Source organism: Labrus mixtus, chromosome 15 (assembly GCF_963584025.1).
Source record: "Labrus mixtus chromosome 15, fLabMix1.1, whole genome shotgun sequence".
Lineage (NCBI taxonomy): Eukaryota > Metazoa > Chordata > Actinopteri > Labriformes > Labridae > Labrus > Labrus mixtus.
Window position 1 is genome coordinate 26,831,315 of NC_083626.1, and position 26,927 is coordinate 26,858,241.

At 39.2% G+C, this 26,927-nt stretch overlaps 2 protein-coding genes across 10 annotated transcripts in view; both read left to right on the forward strand.

The window, feature by feature from the left end:
* Positions 1-26,927, forward strand: part of LOC132990138 (uncharacterized) — a 28,118-nt gene that overhangs the window by 145 nt on the left and 1,046 nt on the right. For 2 of the 4 annotated variants that reach the window (XR_009675964.1, XR_009675965.1), the window contains exons 2-5: positions 1,523-2,159; positions 2,358-2,480; positions 3,311-3,348; positions 3,435-4,297. Coding sequence is in view for 2 of the 4 variants with exons in the window: in XM_061058233.1 (XP_060914216.1) it covers positions 24,996-25,337; positions 25,567-25,675; positions 25,874-25,996; positions 26,825-26,862 (612 nt within the window). In the remaining 2 variants the exon portion in view is untranslated. Of the gene's footprint in view, positions 1-1,522; positions 2,160-2,357; positions 2,481-3,310; positions 3,349-3,434; positions 4,298-23,668; positions 23,719-24,983; positions 25,338-25,566; positions 25,676-25,873; positions 25,997-26,824; positions 26,863-26,927 lie in introns of those variants that run through there. The other 2 variants (XM_061058234.1, XM_061058233.1) reach the window with 2 other exon arrangements.
* Positions 12,694-26,927, forward strand: part of LOC132990137 (T-cell immunoglobulin and mucin domain-containing protein 4-like) — a 43,253-nt gene continuing 29,019 nt past the window's right edge. For 3 of the 6 annotated variants that reach the window (XM_061058230.1, XM_061058231.1, XM_061058232.1), the window contains exons 1-3: positions 12,694-13,291; positions 13,837-14,175; positions 15,168-15,335. In XM_061058230.1, the coding sequence (XP_060914213.1) occupies positions 13,252-13,291; positions 13,837-14,175; positions 15,168-15,335 (547 nt within the window). In that variant the 5' untranslated portion in view covers positions 12,694-13,251. Of the gene's footprint in view, positions 13,292-13,836; positions 14,176-15,167; positions 15,336-15,909; positions 16,009-16,164; positions 16,203-16,290; positions 16,444-17,218; positions 18,626-26,927 lie in introns of those variants that run through there. The other 3 variants (XM_061058226.1, XM_061058227.1, XM_061058228.1) reach the window with 3 other exon arrangements.

Consider the following 26,927-nt stretch of genomic DNA (forward strand, 5'->3'; position numbering starts at 1 on the left):
CATTGGTCTGTATATTATGTGTCATTTAAAAAAAAACATTGTCAACAGTGAAGAGCCTGTGAGCTAAGGTTATAAATACTAGTAATTATCCTCTCAGAATATAAACTCAGCATCTTCAGTTTAATAGACAATCAGCTGTTCTCTACATTTAGATCACAATATGAATTTATTTTTTTGGGTTTACATTTTGCCAGAATGAAACATCTGTTCATGTTCTGCTCTCTGATGCACATTACAAAAATAATGAAGGTGGAGTTGCATTTTTTCTAATGATGCTGTCGAATCGCTGAAGATTTGTCGAGGCCTGTTAGAGTCTATCGTGGATGAACAATGTCCTCCAGCTTCTGCTTCTACAGGTCTGCTTTTGCAATAGTTTTTTTTCTCCTTTCTAACACTTGGTTAAAAGTTGTCAAATGGGCGCACCCAAGCTTGACTTTCTACCTTATCTCAGTACCGCATAAGGGGCAAAATGACAAGCTGAATAAGGTCATGTTTTATTTCAGTATTTGTTATTTCCTGTTTTATTTTGTACTTATCCTTGTCTCTGTCTTCCAGATCCTGCTCCTCGTGGTTCCCTGCCTTGTGCTCACCTGTCTCTTGTTATCCCCTGACTGTCTTTGTATTTAAACCCTGCGTGTCCTCCCTCATGTTGCCAGTTTGTTGTTTGTTCCCTCGTGTCGCCTCGTTTCCAGCACTCTTGTGTTTGACCCTCACCTGCCCTTTTCACCTGCCCTCATGGATTTGTTTGCTTCAGTGTTTTTTGATGACCTGTACCAACCTCGACTAAAAAGAAAATAATAAAATTAAAAAATAAATGTTATCGTATCCTGTCCTGGTGAGCCTGCATATTTGGCTGTCTATCTGTCCAGTTCTGTTAGAATTTGTTTTTTTTTGGAGCTCAGTGCCACAGCGGTGTGGGTATGATGTGTGAATGTAGTGTACCACCAAGAAACGTGTAGCATATCTGAGCCCCTAAACTGACAAATCAAACCACAGACCTCCATCTGAAAATACTATTTACAGAAAGTGAATTAAACCATGAACAAAAGTGTCACATTCTGTCATTGTACTACTTAAAGATAACATTTGGCCATTATAGTGGAAATAATCTTGCCACAGAAATGGAAGATCATAGAAAATAATTTTATAGCCAGCACAGGACAGCGCTTAGTGCCAAGCAGTCCAGGGATAAGTTTGCTATATTGACGACCTAGATTCCAACTTTACGCCTCCTCCTGACCAGTTGTAAGAATTACCACCTATTCTTAGTGCGACAAAGGCTTAAGCACTGGTGGTGCAACCAGCTTCACTGTCAGGTCGAACTCAGAACGCCAAGTTAAGACCGACTTAGCTTCAGACCAGGAGTGAGCTCTGTTGGAGCAACTGACCCCAGCTAACTCATGTGCTCATAAATGACATGCAAGGTGAAAGAGGAGTCCTCCATGATCTATATTTTTTGTCCATATTATCTCAGTGCTGCATATTACAGGAAGATAGTAATGCTCATTGTTTATATTTTCAGCGAAACCACAGGATGGAAACACTTGTATGGCTGGAGGTACAGAAATCTATGTCAATACAGCAACTGAAGGAGGAAACTTCACCCGCTCAATGCTTTTTTGATGACCCTGGTGAACAGAAGACCTTCTGCAGGGACGACTGTGGATTTGAAGACATTCTTGTGACAACAAGTGGTGTCAGAGCTCAGCGTGGCAGATACAGCATGGAATATAATGAAGAATTGGGAGCCTCTATGATAACTTTGTATGTGAGCATCACAAAGCTGTTGAAGTCCGACTCTGGAAGATACAGTTGTGTGTTTGGCACTGGTCGTTATCCACATGATAGCCAGAAGTTTGATCTCAGAGTTGAAGATGGTGAGTTTTTACCCTTTACTGACAGCTGCTGAAGGTTTAAATGTTTCAAAGTCTAATTAATGCACCGTTATAACCAGATAATTATTGGTAGCCTCAAACACACTGATAGTCTTCAGCCCATAACTGGACCAGTAAGAACACACTCACCGTTCAGTGTTTTTTACCTTTTTACTGCTCCAACCACTGCCCAACCAAAATGGACCTCCCCAGCTTTTTCACCAACTCCACCAGCCTCCACATTGAAGACAACACTGACATTGACAACCCCAGCTGCAGATCAAGGTACATGTACCTGTTTCCTCTGACACATCATCAACTTTCAAGATATTTTAGGAACTAAACTCTTAAGAAATTAGCTCTTGCCTGTTAGTGTCTCTGTGTTTGAACTTTGGTTCATTCATGACTCGAAGAACGATAAGTATTTTATAACGGGCAAGAAAGTGAAGAAAACTCTTCTACTATTCCATTGCCCAAACAAAGGTCTGAACCAGGAGGCAAACGCAAGAGTTCAGCTGTATGTACGGCTGGTTCTGGTCATCATGATCATCGTTTCATCAGCAGTTGGGCTGATAGTCTGCAGGAGGAGCGCAAGGAGACCCGGAGGTGAGAAAGCACACACATACAACAGAGGAAAGGGATCATTTAAGCAGGTGTTTACAGGGTAACTAAACCCCAGAGTTTCAGCTGAAGTGCTACCCTGGCCTGGAATTTTAAAAACTGCCTAAAGAGTCATTATAACATAACGTATCAACATGGACAGTGCGGATAAGTCATACCAGACATATCCAATCACTCCTTCATGTTGTTACCATCAGCTGCAACATCATACTTTGTATACAATAGACACACACACACACACACACACACACACACACACACACACACACACACTTAGGTTTAGCTTAGCTAGGTTATTTAGAACTTGCGAAGCAGCAATGACACTTTTAGGACAGAAATGTGGCTTGAGGTTGAAGACTAATCTCCTACAGAGTCTCCTGAACCGAACTCTGGTCCACTTGAAAACGCGGATCTTGGTTCACTTCCAAATGCACCAGAGTTTGGTTCGCTGTAGGTGAGACAGACTTTGGTGTGCTTGACAAAGTGCAGTGTGAAAGTTTATATTTGAAAGCAATTTTAAATTACTTTAACTTAATAGAATAGTATGCTTTTCATGCTGCTCTTTTGACAGAACAACAATTGCTTTTTCCCACGATAGAGGACATTTTTGTTTGGATTGAGACCTACTTCAGGGGGTAATGAAGCTCGTCATCTGTTATTTAGAGCAGTGTTGTTGCTTGTCTCCATAGAGATAAGGCAGCACTTTTTTGGGGGGTTAGGAGTCGGATGATTGGTGCACATAATCCTAATCTAGCCTATGTAATCAAAATGATACCATCGAATGAAACTAACCTTCTAAGCTTTTTGTTTTTTAGAACCTGATGAGGAACTGGATTACATTAACATCACCAATGTGAGTGTTGAGAACATTTTTGATATTAAACTTCATTAATGTTTATAAAAACCAGCTGACATCAAACCAATGTTTTTCTTCTGCAGGCCAATTTGGTGCATGAAGGGGTCAGAGAGGAGATTCTAGAAATATGAAGAAAACATTTTAGATGAATTTATAGGTCAGATTTCTGATTAATGCACTGCCTTTGTAAGAACAATATACCAGGCTGTTCTGTGAAAGCTGTATGTAGATTACATCTAGACGTTAGAGGTCACATATTCTCCTCCTCTTCAGCCAGTTTAAATAAGTCTCAGAGCTCCCCAAAACATGTTTGTGAAGTGTCTTGTTCTAAATCCACTCTGATCCTGTATTTGATCATGCCTCTAAACCCCTCTATTTCAGCCCTGCTCAGAACGGGCTGTTTCTGTGTCTGTAGCTTTAAATATGTAAATGAGCTGTATCTGACCACGCCCCCTCTCTGGAAGGACTTGGGTGTACTCGGGCTTTCTCACTCCTATTGTTTACGGTGAGAAGGCAGACTCAGAGGGCAGAACAAACACCTAGCTGGGGGAGTGTCACCCACCTGGGGGAGGGGCTACTGCCCTTTGTGATGTCATGAAGGGAAAATCTTCAAACGGCATGTTTGAGCACACATTTTCTGAAAAGTGGAGCAGGCAGTAGACGGAGAGGATGGACTTTTCTCATCATTGGTAGACAGACTAGAGACACATGTTAGTGTTAGAGAAACATGGTGAAGTGTATTTTAAATAATATGTGAATTTAAAGCCACAATTTACATTTATACTTTTACATCACTCTTTGGTTCTGTTATATTGTGTTTAAATGTGTTGCTTTTGAAAACTGTGAACTATTTTCTAGCTTACATGAATCATCAGCGTTTATTCAAAGTACTTTTAAAATTGCTTTCTAGTGGCGTTAAAAATTGTACAACATAAAACACATTTTATTAAAAAAACGCTAAAAAAAACGCTTTGTGTTTATTGCATCTGTATAGAAATCTACATATTGCAGTTAATGTATCTACTGTAACTCAAAGAATTAAAATAAACATTTCATAGTGTTTGTATATAATCGTCTTTGTCAGATCACTATGTATTACTGTTTGAATTCCTATCGCCAAAGAACACTCATATGGAGAAAGCGAAAAACCGTCCTGAGGTCTGACGAGTCAAAATCCTGCATGCCTCATCCTCCAGACAAAAGAGGAGAGGAACCATCCGGCTTGTTATCAGCATTCATTTCAAAAGTCAGCATCTGTGATGGTCTAGGGGTGAATTAGTGCACATGGCATGGGTAACCTGAACATTTGTGAAGTCTCCGTTAATACTGAAACATATATACAGGTTTTGAAGCGACATATGACAACTTCTTTTTCCTTTCTTATTTCATCAAGACAACACAACAAACCACATTCTGCACCTATAACAGTGGCCCGCCTGCAGTCCTGACTTTTCACCCATTCAAAGAAATTGGAACATTATGAATCAAAAAATAAGACAAAAGGGGCACAGATGGCCTGGCAGTTAGGTGGTGCCCCATGTGCAGAGGCTATAATCCTCCAAGTGTGCACCTATAGGGCCAAATGCAACCTGTCCTGCAACTCCTGAAAAACCACCTGATAGGATCTGCATGTGTGATGGTGTGAACGCAAACAGTTGAATATTTCACTCTGACTCAAACCGGAGTTTCTCTTACCAGCCCCCCGAGTACTTTTTCTGCAGCAAGTCAGAGTGAGCTGATGTGAGAACGCAGCAGGTACTGTATATATTAAAACCGCAAGCGGTGATGAAGGGCCCTCGCACCCCGGTGCATGCCGCGATTGCGGGAGTGCAGCAGCAGTGGAATGTGGCTAAGCAGCAGGCTGTGCAGTTCAATTTGTGTAAAAGTGGTAATACTGGCATGTTGAAATAGGCAACGTAATGAATGTCACAGAAAATGTTTACGTAGAGCAGTTCAGGCTGGCACTGTCATGATACCTGTGAAATTTGGAGCAAATTGAGCATTGTGTAGTACTTAGTCCTTGCAGTAGGAGGCGCTATGGTTAAAGTTTACTATTGTTATGTCTATGTGTTCAGAGGCCAACCCTGATCATATCTGTGTAAGTTGAGGCAGATCAGACAAAATGAGAGTTACAGCCACTTCCTGTTTTATGGCGAATGATGCATCCGTATGGCGAGAGCGTAAGACGTAGGTGTTTGAGCTTGAAAGTGTTGTATGGCCAGGTTGTTTGCATGGTCCACACCAATTTTGAGCTGGAAATGAGCTACCTTGTAGCAATGGCTAATGCTAATTGAGAAGCAGTAACTTCCTGTTGTCAACAGGTGGCGCTGTGACTAAGTAAAAAATGTCAAGCATGGATGAGTTCAGGGCAGGCCCTGTATCATGTATGAGAAATTTTCATATGATTGAACACTGCATGGCAAAGATATAAGCATTTATTTTTTTGGCAAGTTGCCAAAATGCACATCAAACTGATGAATGCTTTCGGACTACCTTTTTTTTCGCTTCTGCCAGTCTTTAATTTTATACATATGTTTATGTATTTCAGTTTTACTTAAACTGTATTTCTGTTTTCTTTTCTTTCTTCAAAAACAACATTTTATCCATATTTCAACACAATATGCACAGAAATATAAACTTATACTTGTCTTATATTACATGCAAAAGTTCTCAAAATTACAAAATAAACACTTCTGTGTGTTATTATTCTTTTCACAAATATAAAATAATTCTAGCCTAGTGGATAGAGAGCACGCCCCCATGTAGGGAGGCTGTAGTTTCTCCAAACTCTCTAAGGTTTATTTTTGGGCTATTTATGCCTTTATTTGAGATGTTGGATAGACTCAGAAAACAGGGACAGAGAGAGAGAGAGTGTGGATGACATGCAGGAAAGGAGCCACAGCCCGGATTCAAACCCAGGCTGCCTGCTTGGAGGACAAAAGCCTCCGTACTAACCACTGGAATACCAGCCCCTCTCTCCCTGATTTCTGACTCTATCCACTGTCTCTAAATGAAGGCAAAAAAACCCCCAAAAAGATAAACCTTAAAAACCTCCAGCTCATCTGTAAATTATAAGATTGGCTCAGATCAGACAATTGAAAATGGTTTCACCAAACACGATGATCGACTGCTGCTTTGAGTTTTATTTGTGTCAGATTTAATTTGTACCTTTTTTAAAAATTGTATATTTTCAGCAACAACTAACTCTCAACCAAACACGGCTCTTGAACCTTTTTCAACATCAACCTCCACACTGACCACAGCGCAGACTGTGAGCGTCAGTTCAGGAAGCACCATGACTTCACCACACTCATCTGAGACAACCGAGAAATATGAGCAGGGCACATCAGCTTCTGGTTCAGGTACATTAAAAAAAATGACAAGTAAAAATATAGTTTAGAGCTGCATAATTTCTTCATTGTGAACTATCAAAATTCTCAATTTATACCACCATCTTATCTGTAAACTATCAGATTAGTGGTCATTTTGAAGTTATTCCTGGACTTTAAGTATTTTTCTTCTCCCTGCAGATTTATTGTGTAGTTGTTTATGTAAGTTGTTTTTAGTCTGCACATGCTCATACTGTGCTAATGTAAGTACATACACATGTCAAACTTACATTCATTGTTGGACTTGACTTGGAATATCTTTTAAAATGAAGCAGGAAATTTAAAAAAAAAAAACAATCATGTTCCTCAGGCTTGGGGAGTCTCAGGCTGATCCTGGTCATCATATTTATTGTATCATCAGCAGCTGTGCTGATAGTCTGCAGGAGGAGGACCGCAATACCTGAAGGTGAGATGTTAACATCATCTAAAACTCACCACACTCACTAAGTAGCCAGCATCCTGGTCTGATGGAGAAAAACACAACTCAGCTCTGTTGGGCCACGCAGGCTTAAGACAGGCAAACAATGGACTTGGGCCTGCATCTCTGTGAGAAGCCTCATTTGAGTTATTCACTGAGATCACAAAGAGACCTAAAGGACTCTTACTCCCAGAATCCCCTGCAATACTTCACACCTATGTGTGAAGAAAGGGGGGGGACCGGAACCTCTCTCTTCTCATTGGAGGGGACCTGAGGTAGACCCCCCATGAAGCAGGCCAGGCTACAAAACTCCAAGACGTTCATTGTTCTTCCTCTTTCCACGTGCTGACTTCAAGTGTTCAGAGACACAAGCTCAACTCCTGTTTTCTGCAAGAAAATCTCTCTTTGTTTTAAGTTTTGGCGCGCAGGTAATCCGCGGCCCGCAGTGTTCTGAATTCCGAGCTCGGATTGTCCAGTGAACGCATCTAAGTTTCTCGGAGAGCGTCAGACTATAATAGATTATCAGAAAGATAACGGTCTTATTCCGTCCTGCAACGAAAGGACATCAACAGACGTCTTTCCACTCGACGGAGAACACATCGAAGCCGCTCTTGCCGAAAGGGACCCTCGCTGCCATCAAACGCCTCTGCACCAGGACGGACAGAAGATCTGTTCCAATGCTGGACTCTTTTCCCTTCACCAATCACGGGCAAAGCGATTCACAAGTGAGGCTTAATTAGGTCTGGCCAGAATTAGCTTTAGAGAGTGTTTTTTTTACCATTGATTGATTGATGCGAAAACTGTAATTTTTCTCTTTGTTGGACTGCCGCGTCCTGAGTTTTACCTGTTTAAAACTCTTGTTGTTCCTGTTTCGGACCGCTGCGTCCTATATGTGTTTAGCGTAACAGCGTTATAACCGGGTATTACTCTTCTGATCAGAAAGGCCAGTGTAAACCGTATTAACTTGAATTCGGCCATTAGTTTTGTGGAATCTTATATTCTTTATACTTTTATGTTTGCTTATTAACTGATCCAATGCATTAGACATAACCTCACATATACATGCAACATGACCTTATATGACCACTGCAGCACACGAACATTACCCGATACTCACCTCACCTCAGATTTTCTTATCTTACACACACAAATTCAACAACAGCTCCTCTATAAGGAGTACTTCTTCAGTCACTCAAGGACAAGTTCCACATATTGGTACCACAGGCCACAAGGTGCTGGCATAGATAAAACTACATCCTTTTCTCTGTTCCTACTCTGTGAACTTAGAACGCACTGTATGTTCAAGAATATAAAGATTGTACGCCCCAAGAGCGGGCAGAGAACTTACTTTGTGTATCCTGTATGCATCGTTGAACTTCTCTCCTTGCTGCAAGTAATAAACTGTGTGACTTAGCAACTCAACAGTTTTTGGTTTACTCCTTTTTGTTCACTCTCGTGCCGTGGTCCGGAGGGTTTTCTCTTTCTGCTGATTTCTTGCAGGCTCAGTTCTACCACAGTTTCTTTCTGTGAATGAAGGGAATTACTCCGAGTTGTGGCGCGGGATTCGAACTGTAATCCGGCCTCTTCATGCACGCATTTCTCTCTTTCTTTTCTCCCCCTTTCACTAACGCACACAGACACACACACACACACACACACATTTTCCCGTGTAGATGCACATCTGGAGACTAACTCCACCACCGCGCCAGTACACACTAAGAAATAAGGGTATCACTTTTGTACCTATAGGTACATTTTTCAGAAAAGTACCCTGTAAGGTACAGAAATGGTCCTTAAAGTGATAATTGTGGACCTTTGTTTTGTTTTAAAGGTACAAAGTCATTGCTGACAGCAAAGGGTACATAATTGTACTTCTATCAAGCTTAAGGTACAGAAAAACCCAAAGGTTTCACTCTCATATCATTACTTCAAAAGACCAGCAGGGGCACTGTTCCAGCCTTTGTTCCCCGTAGGTTTCCCGGGCTTTACTCAACAGTAACATTTGATGTAGCCTACATTTTGTACACTACAAGCGGTGATTAGTTTTCCTACTTTGTCAACCTTGTCTACAAATACCTTGTTCAAAAAATAATTGAAGCTGGACTAAAAAATAATGAAGATGAGGCAAGAAACTTCAGGGGTAAGTAACTAGACCTTTAACTTTTTAAAATTTTACTGTTAACATAAAATAGCTTGATGTCTTTGACAAGGCTAACTCAGGCTATTTTAAATGAATTAACTTGAACTAAACATAATGTGCTTGTACATCAAGCACATTATGGCTTGTTGCTAGAATTGCTATTTTAGACTGATGTTGGTATTTTTTGACATGGTACTTTATATTACAAAGGGCGTTTTTACAAAAAGAAAAAAATTATAACTGATCCGCGGTGGGACTTTTTAAACATGCGCATGCGCAATACTATTCCTCCCACAGAGCCGTTATTTTTTGTAAACATACAAGTCAAGCAGAAGCAGTTAGCGGAATAGAATATGTCCACAGTTTTCACCGTTAGTCTCTATTTTATGTGATTTATTTTACTGATTGATAGACTTTCTCTAACTGCCCTCTTTCTTCTTCAAGGTTCTTTTTCCTGACGGCTTTTTTTATGCACTCGCGGAGCCCCTGCGGACTCGCGAGGGACGACCCTTTTTTTTCTTCCTCCACAGCCCGACTTCGCTGTGAAACGTCCTCGTGGTAAGATGTGTTTTAGTCATTGCTAAGTCGCTTTTAAAACATTATTAACTCAATTAAAGACGTTCAAGCAGTTATATTACTTTAGCGGTTAATTCACTTTGTAGTCTGATGAGTATGGACGGAGTCTGCTCTCCGTTTCTATGGTTACCGCCATTTCTGTTAGTTTAAAATCTCATTTTGGCTCCGTAGTCTTTATGTTCAGACATGTTATGTAACGCTGATTTTCGATGAAAGGTCTGTGACTTGTTGACATGTGAGCGGACAAATGCGGTGTGTTTTGGCATCGCTTGGGGATTATAGTATCATGGCAGACACTGGTAATGGTTTAGCTAGCAAGCTAGAGTTACAGGTAAGGTACACTCGGCAATTTCCAACGGCTGTCGTCTTTGCCCCCTCACTTTTGGCCACAAGCAAGTATGTGTGATGCATTTATTGACCTATATTTGGATTTAAATTTTGCTTTGCTCACCCGTCCAGTGGACTGAAAAACAGGACATTCTGAAGCCATGGTCGGAAACCTGTTTGAGATTCTTCTAAAAGCCAATGAAATACAGTTTACCAATACATGGAGGATGAGACCATGGGAGCTTCAATTTCAGCCTGTCACTGATCCAAGGCAAGTGCATCATTTTGAGGCATTAAAAGTGCTAAATATCAGCTTTCCAAGTTTATTGTTTGCATATAAGTTTATATTGTGGCTGCCCGCTGTTTAAAGGGATACTTCACCGGTTTAAACATGAATCTGTATTGAAATTGGGTCATATATGTAGTAGAAATGTGAAATAGTTGGTGCCTTCTTGACCGAGAAAAGGCAGAAAGTGTCTTTTTGGCTCATGTGGAAATTCATTTCACAGACAAATTCTAGTGACGACGAGTTAGGCCCCACGTCTGCCGATAGCATTTCTTCCGGGCAGAAAAGTGCTGGCTGTGCGCTCGAGAGTGTCTGCATGACGCATTTGTGCAGAGAAGAAAAGCGCTGCACGTCCGTCCGCTGAAGTTGTGCTGTTGACATAATCAGAGCTCTTTTCAAAATGTATGATATTCCCTGTAATATAACGACCTACGGATTGGATCTTGTACTCCCACCCTCCTCGCTCCGTGTCTGCTGGGGTAAAAAACAATCTCAAGTATAAAACATGCAGTAAAAAGTAACGGAGCAGTGTCGGTCATACAGCGGCTGTTGACAGGTTTCTAATTATACAAAGTTTAATGCAAATGGGTGAAGTATCTCTTTAATAACCCATTATATAATAAACTGATTTAATCATGTTTTATTACAGTTGTGTGCCGACTTGTAACCTGTGTTGTGACATTTCATTTCATCCTCTCCCATAGATGTCCAGATGAGGCCTGATGTCACAAAGTTAATGAATGTGCTCAACAAATCCCCATTCTTAAGGACACATGATAGAGAGTATCATTGAAACATATGAATGTTACTACAGGGGAGTGTTATCAAATCTATGATTTTAATGAAATACAAGGTGCTTGTCAATAAAAGCGAGCAAAATAACCATTTCTTAAATTTGAGATGATATAATCTTTACAGGCAACTGTATTGAGGTTTAAAAGCATTGTATCAGCTAAATTTCTTCATGAATATATTCTTGTTTTATTTTCTGTATTGCAGGAATACTTTTGGACCGGGTTTTTCCTCGTCATCACTCTTCAGAGAAACAATTGAACACCACATCATTCTGCAAGAGGTAGGCATCCAGATTGTTTTATAGTACTGACTGATAGACCTCAAATAAATGACAAACTTTGACCTTTTGATGAAGAAGACCCTCAGCTGAATATTTTGTTTTATTCAGTAAGATCATGTTTTTATGTTTTGTGTAATAAGAGGATCTTGAAGTGCACACTGTTAAATTCCTGAAGTTTTGGACACATGTCACTGAATCTTAATCAAACAGAAAACTCTGATGCTAACTTAAGTCCCTTTCAGATTGATCATTTTGTCATCAGTGCTCATTTGGAGCTGCACTTGATTCTGTTGCCCTGATAGAAATAAATATAATAAATATTTGGGGCCAGAATTTCAATGCTGTGGTCATTGTCTGGCTAAAATGTGTTGATGATTGTTTTGACCGCTATGGACCTTTTAGAAAAAAATTGGCCCCAGGTCCCTCCCAAAAATCCCGAGATATAGCCAGAGTGCCAAATCCAAGATGGCCGCCAGCGCCATGTTGGAAAATTAAATTTTGAACCTGAGCATATAGAATCATGTAAGAAGACACTTTTTTGTGTAAGCCAACCATGAGGATTCAGACTCTGACATCAGTTTGATGTTATGACATCATTTTGACCCAGAAAACTAAGAAAGCTGCCATCCAGTAGAGTGAAAATGTAACTTTGGAATGGGAAGGTAAGATGTGGTGTGTGAGGTGTGCCATTTGTACAGTATGTAAAGAAGGAAAATAACAATGATAAACTATAGCTATTGTAATTAAAAATCCATGCCAACCAAACATGTATGGTTTAGTAACAGCAATTCATGTTTCGGGGGTCTTTTCATAATTATGTTCAGTTCTCAAGTATAACTCAATGCAACACATTAAAACAACATAAAGTGATTTCTTCTTAGTTTGCTTTTGTTTACTTGTCAACAGACTATGTACATCTTTTTAAGTCTTTTATATTTTGTCATTACTTTCTTTCAATACAAAGACATTGTTTATTGTTCCTGTTCTGTAAAAAAAAAAGGGAGGTAACTCTTTTAACTTTGTGCTGTGCTCATATTATTATTTTATTCCCAATAAAAAAGATTAATCTAAAAAAAATTAAAAAAAACTGGTTGAAGAGGAGGAGAATATGTGACCTTTAAGCTGTATGTAAGATATCTACTGAATGAGATCATAAAGTGACCTTACTCTATGATCAGACATTAAGGAAACATGCTATGTTGAAGTGCTGGCTTCTCTGACAACAATGCAGCAGCCAGTATGTCCTCCTTCTAACTTTAGATTCTGCTCCTGAATGCTCTGGATTTGTTTGGACCAGAGAAGGTCTCCCAAACACATGAACACCCACAAAGACATAAAAAAAAGTTTTGTAATTGGCTTGGCTGTTTAGTGATGAAGCTAAGTGAGTCTGTTCTTTCTCCAAAGAAGTCTCCGTGCTGCATGTTTCAGTGTATTTGAAGGTACAACAAACATGACTGAGCAGAAACTCATCAAATAAATAAAACATTGATGCAGCTTTAAGTTTTCATATCAAATCATCCACAAAGCTGCAGGTTACAGTCTCTGTAGTGGGGCGTATGCAGAGGGGAGAGGGGAGGGGTGTGTTTTGTGTTTGGAGGAGGGACTCCATCATTTAGAGAAGTGAGAACAAGTTCCTCACTGACCAGTGAAGACGGAACAAGAGCGTCTTAAACCATCAGAGTGTTGAACATGAGAGTCCATCAGACTTTGATCTGCTTCTTCTTCCTCAGTGAGTACTCTCTATTCCTACACTCCTCTCTTTTCACTGCTGCATTTGTCTTCTTCATAGTTTACTTTATTAGTTACAGGAGACAGAATAAGAAGCAGTCTGTGGTGGGTGGACTCTTTCAAACATGTTGGTTTCTGTGGTTAAACTAGACGTTCAGTGTTGAAATAGAATTGAGGAAACTGAACAGAGTACTTTGAATCTGACTTTACCAGATAAAACTAAGATACAACTAATAAACCTAGATGTCACAGTTTCCCATTTTAAGTTAAGTTGTTCAAGTATTGACTCATAATTCACCTTTTCTGCATGCTGAATGTATAAGTTGGATGTATTTTAGAAATCAGCAGACACCAACTTGTAAAAAGTTGAATGACATTTCAGGCATGCAAATGCAAAATGCTAATTTTAGATAATGAATGTAGGAAAGTAAATAGAGATGTAGGATGTCTGTAATTGTTTTGTTTTGGATAATGTGAAACAAATCAGACTGAAAGATCTAAAAACATCTAGAATATAGCTCGTGATTATTTATCTCTTTTCCACAGATCTGACGGATGGATTCCCTTTTCATGAAGATATCGGTGTCCGTGAAGGAACTGAAGGAGGAAACATCGAAGTTGGATGCAGCTTTAAATCTTCTGGAAGCAGGAAGGTTTTCTGTAGAAAGGACTGTGAAGATGAAGACATTCTTTGCAACACCACAGATGTCAGTGCTCAGTGTGGCAGATACAGCATTGAATTAAGAAAAAATGAACTATTGTCTACAGTTTTTTATGTGAGCATCACAAATTTGAGAAAGTCTGACTCTGGATCGTACACATGTTGGTTGGGGAGAGATTGGACTCCAGATTCAAGTGAGACGTTTGAGCTCAGAGTTAAAGATGGTGAGTTTTTACTCTTCATGGACTTCTTTACTTCGTTAAACTATCCCAATATTTAAGTTTAAGTAAAAAAAGTATTGTGTAGAACTGCACAATTAAAAATTCACACCTTATCTGTAAATGATCAGATTAGTCGACACATTAAAGTTACTTTGAATATTGTTGCGACAAACAGACCGACAGAGTAACTTTCACATTCATCCGTCGTAGAAAAAGTTATTTATTGTTTTTAGAGAATTTGTGATATTTGAGCTCATTTGAGGAGTTTGAGTACAGAGTTGAAAACGTTTTTTGTTATTTCATTTTTTAAATATTTTTAAAATCTTTTCTTGTTATGCAGTTATAACCCAGGTCACAGAATATATATTTATAGCAATGTGTATAATTGTGACTGATGATATTTTCATATTTATGTTAAAATGTAGCCTATATTTTAAAGGTAAACATGTGCTACACAATAATAAGTTTAACAATCTCTCCTCCTTTAAAACTAACGGCTCGGGGCGCTGGTAGCCTAGTGAATAGAGAGCACGCCCCCATGTAGGGAGGCTGTAGTTACTCCAAACTCTCTCTCTAAAGTTTATTTTTTGGCTTTTTATGCCTTTATTTGAGATGTTGGATAGACTCAGAAAACAGGGACAGAGAGAGAGAGAGAGAGAGAGAGAGAGAGAGAGAGAGTGTGGATGATATGCAGGAAAGGAGCCACAGGCTGGATTCAAACCCAGGCTGCCCATTTGGATGACTACAGCCTCCGTACTAACCACTAGAATACCAGCCCCTCTCTCCCTGATTTCTGACTCTATCAACTGACTCTAAATGAGGGTATAAAACCCCAAAAGATGAACCTTAAAAACCTCCAGCTCATCTGTAAATTATAAGATCGGCTCAGATCAAACAATTGAAAATGGTTTCACCAAACACGATGATTGACTGCTGCTTCGAGCTTTATTGGTGTCAGATTTCATTTGTACCTTTTTTTAAATTGTATTTTCCAGCTACAACCACCTCTAAACCAAACACGACTCCTAAACCATCATCGACCCGCTCGACCTCCACACTGACCACAGCGCAGACTGTGAGCGTCAGTTCAGGAAGCACCACGACTTCATCACACTCGTCTAACACAACCACGACTGAGCAGCTCTCATCAGCTTCTGGTTCAGGTACATTTACATAATTATAATATATTATTTTTCTGTTTTCAGGTATATATTAAAATGTTTAAACCTTCAGACTACAGGAATTTAAAGATACTACCCAATTTTGAAATTGGGCAGCATCCCGTATGTAAGGACAATCTTAACAGATATTCTTCTTTATAATCTTCAGCATGTAAACACTACAAGATATGAAAAAAATGATGGCGTCTGTAGCCTAGTGGCTGGTTGTCCCGCCCCATGTACGGACACTTTCATGACATAATCGTCAAGATTTGAAATCCTCAAAATCAAACATGTTTAAAATAAATTGTGGCAGGTACGATGCTCTCTGAGCAGATCAGGGAAGCTATGGTTGATTGGATCTTAATAGCACTCAGTCTAATCTGGGCAGAACAGTTCAGAGCATCCTCTAGTCGGGCCCCCCCCCCCCGATGGTCGGGACGGGGGAATCGACTCGATTATCCTGTAGTCTGAGCCAGGCTTTAGGGCCAGTGCACAAAAGAATTGACCCTTATAGTTATATTTCACAAATCATGAAGTGTAAAACAAACTTGTTTTTGTGCCAAAACAACCCCAGGTCTTCCGTTGTATTTGGGTCTGAGTCTTTTCATCCTCATCGTCATATTGTCAGCCATCCTGCTGATGTTCTGCAGGAAGAGGGCCAGAGAACCCAAAGGTGAGGCTACAGGAAACACACATACACACGGAATAGGAAGTGGTCGACACTTTTAATTTAAGATTTTAACAGAAAATATTTACATTATACTCCATTTATAACTAATAACTATAACTGTAACATTTTGAGTTGACTTATTAACGAGGTGTTTTCCAGGACCCCCTGTTCAAACAGAGTATGCTGAAATCCAAGAGGTGAGTCTGAGATAATCAGGGACTTTAACTTTTATCACTGTTTGAGAAAAACGTACTGAAACAGTGTCTTTGTATTCTCCTCATGCAGAACAACCGAGTGTATGAGGAGATCAGAGAGGGGCACAGATCTCCTGTTGTGGAAGTTTCAACAGTTTACAGCTGTGCTAAATTTGCCAAACCGAACGGGGTTGAAACCACGGATGACTACAGCCTCCTAACTGCAGCAGGTTCTCACAACAAAGTAAGAAAAAACAGTGGCAAGATTTTGGATTAAATGTACTAAAATAAATTCACAGATTAACAATTTGATGGCACAGCAGAGGAAATGTTATTTCTGTGGCAGATCAGCAAGGAGATGTTAGTCAAACCTGCACCACCTTCATGTGCTTTTTTGAAACAATACATAATATCCAGGAAGTGATCTGCTGCCAATGAAAGAAACAGGAACCAGGCCAGTTAATGTTCATATCTCTAACTTCCGTTGTTTTGTGGAGGAAGTCTTATAGGTTATAAAGATGTGGTTGCACATCTCTGATCTAACATGAAACTTGATTGAAATGGATCTATATATTAAGAGAGTATTTGTCAAAGATAAGTCTATTTCCAATGAGTGCTAAACAATAAAATTAACACAGAAGTGTCACAAACTGCAGTTCCACAAGTGGCCACTAGAGGCCCCACAAGCATGTCAATTCTAACAGAGGCCCATATTGGACCCTGGTTGTGTATTGTGTTGTCAATAAACAAACAAAACTTTAGGATACAACATTTAAAAAGATCTTGTTGATGTCATGAACAAAAACAAAAGCACACTGTAAAAAAATAGTCACTAAATCATCATTTAAGTCAGAAAACTTCGGCGCTCTAAATAATATTAATAGTTTAATCAAAAACATTCAGTTCTTTCAACTGTGACTTATCAAGGTGCCAGTGACTTAGTGGTTAGTTTGCACGCCCCATGAAAAAAAAGAAAAAAAACATCCGGCTGATAAATTTTCACCTTTTTTTCCTTCCAGACCGTCGATGACTCGAGTAAACTCAACTACTCTGAGGTGGATTTCTCCAACAGCCATGCTGCCTCTCGTAACAGCGCCCCATCTGGTGGAGCAAAAGATGATGTCATCTACTCTGTGCCCCGGGCAGAAGCTAGCTCAGAGAACACTTTGTACTGTACCGGTACTTTAAATTAGCTTTAGCTTCAATGCTATCAGCGCAGCATTTATTCTCAGGTTACAGTTCAACAATTATCTGTTTTTCTTTTGGCAAGCTGTGAAAGGTTAACATTTTTATTAACAGAGCTGCATGAAAAAATAGCTTCAAGTCAGAGCTACTATTGCTATGGAAACAGTAAAGGTCCAATATGTAAGATGGAGCAGTACCCATTTTGAACACCAGGTGTCGTACTTATATATTGGTTATTTAAGTTGAGCTTTTCTTAGTTTTTACAAGATATTTAGCATAAATTATTTTGTTAAATGTTTATTTTTCTGAAGGCACAAGTTATACGTTACAGTTAAGTTATTGAGCGGCTAATTTTGTGTTAACAGAGACTTTGTCATCAAGGATTTTCATTGAGAACTTTGCTCAAACAAATTACAGTAATGTACAGTAAAGTGTTCAGCAGGTGACAAACACGTTTCTGAAATGGAGGGTTAAATATTCACGTTTGGTTTATTGTTAATGATGGAGGGACGACCAGTTTTACTGTATTTCTTTAAACTTATTGCATTTCCCATCACCTCTATTTGTGCAGATAGTTATCAATTTTAATGTTACTGGTAAATAAATAAAAAAGTCTGCAGGCAAATTTAAGTGATTTCTCTCTCTGAATGATAAGACTCCAGGACCCTGAGATGGGTTTTTATTATTTCTGTGAACTAACATGGACTGCAGTACCTATTCTAACCACTAGGTGTCATAGTTATATATTGCTCCTTTAAAGAATGGTCATAAATAAACTTAGGTCAGCATGTTGACTAATGTTCAGTTTTTTCTGAGAAACAGGAACCAAGTCAGTTTCTGTAATCATACATTGACATCGTCTTTATTTGGCTTTTAATCACAAACTTTGGACGTGTTGTTCAGGAAGTGTTTAAGCTGAATGTTTCAGTGTGAACACAGAGAGGAAGGAAAAGGCGATGTTTCCTGTGTGAGCATTCACTTTTTATATGTAGCGTAATTAAATTATTAAGATGTTATATCTTTATTTAACCTCGTATTAAAAGAAGGGGGCACCACTTCCTGTTAAAGGAAGAAAATAACTTTAATGGTATAAGTTAATTAATTAATCAGTCAGTTTCATATCTTGAAAGAAGTAAGTTCTGGAAATGTTAAACAAGAAAACACACAGACAAAGTCCTGAATTTTATGTGTAAAATTTAATATAAAAAGGGGTAAACAATGAGGTATAGATGAAATAGATAAAGAATATGATTATTATTATCAGGACAATGCAATTATAATGTATGGTGACATTATATATTTAGTTATGAGATAAGACGCGGTATTGTTTGAATGACTGAACCAGAAAATGGTCAAAAATAAAAAGTTGATAAAGGAATTTTGAGATTCTATTTGGATTTAAAGGAGGGCTCTGAATAGACGCGACTCAAGACTCAATCTTCCAACACCCCTTGCCATCAGCAGTCTTACTGTGAGATGTGTTCAATTGAACTCCGCCGGCTGGTCCCGCGTTTCAGTCTCTGGCAAGCGGTCCTTTTCAGGCCCAGAGAGGTCCACAGGCCAGATTAGATGCCTTGACAACTTGGTCGGAGTGTGCAGCTGGGATGGAGATTGTACGTCGGTTCAGCAGTCGTCTCAGAAGCTCCAAGAGGATCCAACAGGAAGAAAATAAAAGAGTCTTTTGATACGTCGATTTCCAATTCAGATTAACCGGATGGCCATCTTGATGAATCCAAACTAAGGAATTGGCGTTCAAAATTGAAGAGCCAAGACTTTAGAGAAGAAAGTTCAAAAGCCTTGCTTGAGCCAGAAAGAATTGATGTTTCCAAAAATTGTGCGTGAAAAGGAAAGTTCGGCAGAGACTCGTCTCGACGTCACAAACTTAAAAGAAGTGATTCGGACCGAAGTCCGAAGAGAAGTGAGCAAGAGCTGAAGCTCTAAACTTCACCAAAACCAAAAACAAACAAAAAAAACTAAAGATCTGAGCTCAGTGTGAACTCTTATCAGTTGGATGGGAGGAGGGGGGTCTGCAGGCAAAGAGGGGTGCCGCCAATGGGTGACTCCCATTCTGACCGGAGGACAATTGTTTAAACTAAACCGAGTTTACTCAATAAGATTAAGAATAAGACTCTAAACATATATACGTCACCATACATTCATTTCGATATTATTTCTATCAGATCCACGTTGATGTAGGTTCACGTCATATATTTAGACAAACATTTCTATCAGATTCATGTTGAGATGAAAATCACACCATCTGGGAACATCCTCAGTTAATCCCAGCCTGTAGGTGAACAAAAACATGTTATACAGTCAACATTCTTAATAAGACCTATTAATAAAGTAGGAAAATAAATTGGTGTCTTTAAATAGCACCTTCTATAGCTAATATCAAAGAGTATGCTTTATAACACGTCTAAATGTATAATTATGAAGGTTACGTATTCATGGATATTCTAACACTAGATGGCAATAGCGCTCCACGTCAAATTCCTATTAAACATAATATAACTCTTATTCCTATTCTGAAGATCAGATTTTGAGTTTAAAAAGATGATTATAATACATTCAATGTGACAATTACAAATATCTAGATGAAGAAAGACATAAATGTTCATTTGATGCGGAATTGAACGCTGTGGTTTAATTCAGTTCTTCAGCAGTCCTTCAACAGATGGTCAATTTTACGACTTTGCAGAGACTGGTTTTGGTCACAGTTCATGTCTTTGGGGTCAATTCGTAGATAGCAGAGTGTTCTGTTTCCGCTCGATTGTTTATTCCAGGTGTTGTAAAAGTTCATAATATCCTGTCTTCCAGAGCCTGTCTGAGAGGGAGACTTAAATCATTGATCAGTTCCTTTGTTTCTTGGTAAAATAAACCCAGATGTTAATCCACAGTCCTGAGTCCTGCAGGAAGAGAGGTTGTAAAACGTGGCTGCTGATAATGGCTACATATATAACTGCAGCATCTCAATCTTATTTTCAGGGACATAGATGTGAAACCTCCCCAGGATTTTTGTATCTTTTTTAGTTACAATGTGTTTAAAATGTCAGTTTTTTTGAAAATTGTAAATGATTTCTGTTTTAGCGACACGTTCATTGTAAACCTTTAAAATGAATGTAAAGGTTTGTTGTAGAGTTGTTGCATCAAACAGGAGGAATCGATAGTTATTAATGAATATGATGAAGATAAGGTTTCTCTATAAACTGCTTTTAAATCTGTAGAGCTGTTCATGTTTTGTCATGGCAGTTCAATAATGTATGAAAATAAACATTTAATATCGTTTTAAAGGAATCCTCTTTTATTAGACCAGTTTTTTATTAGGGTTTGAATTTACTAAAGATTTCTAAAGAAAACAAATGAAGTTGAAAAGTACTTCTGAGAAGTCCAGATTTTACTTTATTTTCAGTAGTGTTGGAATCTCCATGTGTTGAAACAAAGGTCCGGCCTGAAGCCACAGGAGCCTGAGTACGAGTACTTAAATGACTCTTACTCCCAGCATGCCCTGCCCTGCAGAAACACTCCCAGCATGCTCTGTAACATCTAACATGTAGGTGTTAAGTGTAGGGTCGATAAAAGCAGCTGCCTCTCATTGTTCGATGTCTTCACGTGTGGTCTCCCTACACCAGAGACCTCTCTTCACAAGCTTCCAGCTTCAGGGGAGACACGCATTCCAGCCTGGCCTACTTCCAAGGCCTGTTTTAGGAGTTTTTGGCACAATCTGTAACTATCTGGTTCGAGCACAGAGAGATTCTTTCCTATTATTCTCGTCAATGTCGGTAAATGCAACTGGACAGGAGTGCTACAGACAGCCACTGTGACCTGAAGAAGAATACACCAAGGAAAATCTGCTCCTGCCACCAGAAAGAAAACAGAGCATTGCTCTTGTCTCAAATCTGAGTCCTGCTGCCGTCTCTTTTCATCTGCCATGGAAACCTGCCTGAATCTGTTGATTCAACAGATTGATGACCAACCGAACCTTGAAACAGTCATCAGAAAAAGGATTCCAAGTAAGGCTTTAGTCTGGGCACAGAATAGTTTAGGAAGGTTTATTCTATAACAATTGATAATTGTGCATTATTGTTGACTGAACGTCACATTCTGTGTATTATCTGCTGTAAACTGCTGCATTTGTTATTGTTGCTGAACCGCCATGTTCGCCTCTATGTGTTTTCATTCAATGCTATGGTAGTTTACTTTCAGTTAAATGCTTTCACAATCAGAAAGACCAGTGTACCTGCCGTTGAATCAAAGTCCGGCCACTGGCTTTCTAGTGTTTAAGTTATAGTTACTGAACTCAGCTCAGAGAGCTCAAGCTAAGCCACACGGCCTTTGTCTTTGTCCACCATTTTGTACCTACGTGACGTAGCTCCACATGGTGCACTCATGGTGCCCTCTATCTTCCCCCTCTCTCTCTCTCTCTCTCTCTCTCTCTCTCTCTCTCTCTCTCTCATCCACACACTATAAATTCTGTTTTAATTGAAGAGAGCAGTTGTTTGTGATTACTGATGTTTTTGCATTGTGATATAAGCTGGGTTTGAGGGCTTTGTGTACGGATTTCACGCCTTCAATTTATTAAATCCAGTTATTAATTATTTTAATTTCATTTCACTGAGGTTTCCCTCATTTCCAATGCCGCCGAGATTACAAGCACAGTAAAACAAGCAAAAAAACATCAAACACTCAGAATCTGTGATGAAAACCATTGAGATAATTTAAAACAGTTACAATTTGAAACAAAGTTGTTCGAAATCAAATTCCTAAACTCTGGAAGAGAGGGAAGAACTCCGATCCTTGTTAATAATATTAGTAATTAAGTAACCAATTTGAGACTGATTTTAGTGATATTTTTGTTATTTTTCCCTGGTTTCAGGGTGGTGCGAGTTGATTAAACATAGTTTAATAACATTGTTATTTATATTAATAAATAATTAAATATAATTATTAATAATATAACCAAATTTGACTAGATAAAACCCCAACAAATGGTGCCCCGTGTGAGGCCTTCAATAAAACCAGCTTTATTGTACTGTTAATGCACAGTAATCCGAATTTTCAATCCTAAAAGAGATTTTTCTTGAGGAAAATATATATTTTCTTTTGAAGATTTACTTTCCTTGCTTGTTGTTTATTCAAAGCAGACAGCAAGCTGTGGCTTAGTTTGTGTTGTATGTTGTTGAACATAATGATGCAGCCAGGGCGACTTTCTAAATGAACTAGTTTGTTGCTTTAATCCAGAGTTTTATCCTGAAGAAATTCTTCTAAAGAAATGTATTTGTTTTGAACATTGACTTCTCATTTCAAACAAAGCAGCAATCAAGTTGTTTTTAGTTGTGTTGTTGTGTTTTGGTGAGTTGAGTAGTTTTATTTTTTTTGTGTGCTCTTTGTTGTTTGAGACAACAATTTAGCCATTTTTCCAGTTGAACCTCATAATTGTTGCATAGCCAGCTGTCTGAGAGGTGAGTTCCTCCCTTCCTTTGAGGACTTTAGGTGTGAATCCCCTCTCCTAGCTTCCAGGATAGACTGCAGTAATCAGTTGGGAAACTTAGATAAGATTTGCTCTTATGTTGATCTAGCTTTGTTTAGCTTAGCAGCTTTGGTAACAGTAATCCACTGCAGTTCCGTTTTTATCACGTAAAACGTGATAAAACGGGTGAGCCGGGTGCTTAGACTCCTTTTGGATCAGACGACGCAGCACTGCAAGAAACTGTTGCCACGGTGAAGAATTCTCTAAACACAATGATATTTCTCAGATTTACTAATTTGCCAGGCTTTACACAGTGAGATAACATTCACATGTCAATAAGTGTACGGCCTCTTAAACTCTGAAGCTGTGCGTCATATTCTTATTCCTGGAGCTGCTAAAGCTCCCTTTGCATTTTTCACTTCCCTGCAGCCTTGTTAGCACCCAACATACTAAAACATATAATAAGAAATGGGCCTCTGTGACAACTTCTCTATTCCACTTCTCTATTCCGCTGCAGTTGAAGTAACTTGTCGATTAAATAAGGCCATGGCCAAAACTTGGTACCCTCAAAAAGCTGTATTCCAGAATACTTGAAAATAATGTTTTACAAGGTAAGTGAATTGATAAATCTTAACTGAGGGAGTAAATCAATCAAGAAGGATCATGTATTTATTTAACATGATCAAACATAAACCCTACTTAGAATTTACAGATCATGGACTGGACCAAAATGATAATGTAGGAAGGAGGAGACTGTGAGGAGGAACCCCGTTATTTATAAAAAGGGAGAAGTTGCCGTTCAGTAAGTAAGTCACTAAGACTCAAACATGAAGGTCTGTTACACTTTGATCATCTTCATCCTCAGTGAGTACTGTCTGCTATACGTCTCATTTATCTTTCTCAATTTTTATATGAATTTTATATGAAAGAGCCTGTGACCTAAGGTTATAAATACTAGTAATTACCCTCTCAGAATATAAACTCAGCATCTTCAGTTTAATAGACAATCAGCTCTTCTGTACATTTAGATCACAATATGAATTTTTTCTTTTGGGTTTACATTTTGCCTGAATGAAACATCTGTTCATGTTCTGCTCTCTGATGCACATAATAATGAAGGTGGAGTTGCATTTTTTCTAACGATGCTGTCGAATCGCTGAAGATTTGTCGAGGCCTGTTAGAGTCTATCGTGGATGAACAATGTACCCAGCTTCTGCTTCTACAGGTCCGCTTTTGCATCTGTTTTTTTCTCCTTTCTAACACTCGGTTAAAAGTTGTCAAATGGGCACACCCAAGCTTGACTTTCTACCTTATCTCAGTGCCGCATAAGGGGCAAAATGACAAGCTGAATAAGGTCATGTTTTATTTCAGTATTTGTTATTTCCTGTTTTATTTTGTACTTATCCTTGTCTCTGTATTCCAGATCCTGCTCCTCATGGTTCCCTGCCTTGTGCTCACCTGTCTCTTGTTATCCCCTGACTGTCTTTGTATTTAAACCCTGCGTGTCCTCCCTCATGTTGCCAGTTTGTCATTTGTTCCCTCGTGTCGCCTCGTTTCCAGAACTCTTGTGTTTGACCCTCACCTGCCCTTTCACCTGCCCCTCATGGATTTGTTTGCTTCAGTGTTTTTTGATGACCTGTACCAACCTCGACTAAAAAATAAAAAATAAATGTTATCGTATCCTGTCCTGGTAAGCCTGCATATTTGGCTCTGTCTATCTGTCCGGTTCTGTTAGAAAATTGTTTTTTTTGGAGCTCAGTGCCACAGCGGTGTGGGTATGATGTGTGAATGAAGTGTACCACCAAGAAACGTGTAGCATATCTGAGCCCCTAAACTGACAAATCAAACCACAGACCTCTATCTGAGAATACTATTTACAGAAAGTGAATTAAACCATGAACAAAAGTGTCACATTCTGTCATTGTACTACTTAAAGATAACATTTGGCCAATATAGTGGAAATAATCTTGCCACAGAAATGGAAGATCATAGAAAATAATTTTATAGCCAGCACAGGACAGCGCTTAGTGCCAAGCAGTCCAGGGATAAGTTTGCTATATTTTTTGTTCATATTATCTGAGTGCTGCATATTACAGGAAGATAGTAATGCTCATTGTTTATATTTTCAGCGAAACCACAGGATGGAAACACTTGTATGGTTGGAGGTACAGAAATCTATGTCCATACAGCAACTGAAGGAGGAAACTTCACTGCTCAATGCTTTTTCGATGACCCTGGTGAACGGAAGACCTTCTGCAGGGATGACTGTGGATTTAAAGACATTCTTGGCAACAAGTGGTGTCAGAGCTCAGCGTGGCAGATACAGCATGGAATATAATGAAGAAGAATTGGGAGCCTCTATGATAACTTTGTATGTGAGCATCACAAATCTGTTGAAGTCCGACTCTGGAAGATACAGTTGTGTGTTTGGCACTGGTCGTTATCCACATGAAAGCCAGAAGTTTGATCTCAGAGTTGAAGACGGTGAGTTTTTACCCTTTACTGACAGCTGCTGAAGGTTTAAATGTTTCAAAGTCTGATTAATGCACCGTTATAACCAGATATAAAATCATCTAAAACTTCCACTCTCAAGTTCACACCTCTTTTGAATATTATTGGTAGCCTCAAACACACTGATAGTCTTCAGCCCATAACTGGACCAATAAGAACACACTCACCGTTCAATGTTTTTTTTTTTTTTACCTTTTTACTGCTCCAACCACTGCCCAACCAAAATGGACCTCCCCAGCGTTTTCACCAACTCCACCAGCCTCCACATTGAAGACAACACTGACATTGACAACCCCAGCTGCAGATCAAGGTACATGTACCTGTTTCCTCTGACACGTCATCAACTTTCAAGATATTTTAGGAACTGAACTCTTAAGAAATTAGCTCTTGCCTGTTAGTGTCTCTGTGTTTGAACTTTGGTTCATTCATGACTCGAAGAACGAGAAGTATTTTATAATGGGCAAGAAAGTGAAGAAAACTCTTCTACTATTCCATTGCCCAAACAAAGGTCTGAACCAGGAGGCAAACACAAGAGTTCAGCTTTATGTGCGGCTGGTTCTGGTCATCATGATCATCGTTTCATCAGCAGTTGCGCTGATAGTCTGCAGGAGGAGCGCAAGGAGACCCGGAGGTGAGAAAGCACACACATACAACAGAGGAAAGGGATCATTTGAGCAGGTGTTTACAGGGTAACCAAACCCCAGAGTTTCAGCTGAAGTGCATCTACCCTGGCCTGGAATTTCAAAAACTGCCTAAAGAGCCATTATAACATCAACATGGACAGTGCGGATAAGTCATACCCGACATACCCAATCACTCCTTCATGTTGTTACCATCAGCGGCAACATCATACTTTCTATGCAATACACACACAAACACACACACACACACACACACACACACACACCTAGGTTTAGCTTAGCTAGGTTATTTACCCGTAAGTGAGCACTTGAGAAGCAGCAATGACACTTTTAGGACAGAAATGTGGCTTGAGGTTGAAGACTTCTCTCCTACAGAGTCTCCTGAACTGAACTCTGGACCACTTGAAAACGTGGATCTTGGTTCACTTCCAAATGCACCAGAGTTTGGTTCGCTATAGGTGAGACAGACTTTGGTGTGCTTGACAAAGTGCAGTGTGAAAGTTTATATTTGAAAGAAATTTTAAATTACATTAACTTAATATAATAGTACGCTTTTCATGCTGCTCTTTTGACAGAACAACAACTGCTTTTTCCCACGATAGAGGACATTTTTGTTTGGATTGAGACCTACCTCAGGGGGTAATGAAGCTCGTCATCTGTTATTTAGAGCAGTGTTGTTGCTTGTCTCCTTAGAGATAAGGCAGCACTTTTTTTGGGGTTAGTAGTCGGATGATTGGTGCACCAAATCCTTATCTAGCCTATGTAGTCAAAATGATACCATCGAATGAAGCTAACCTTCTAAGCTTTTTGTTTTTTAGAACCTGATGAGGAACTGGATTACATTAACATCACCAATGTGAGTGTTGAGAACATTTTTGATATTAAACTTCATTAATGTTTATAAAAACCAGCTGACATCAA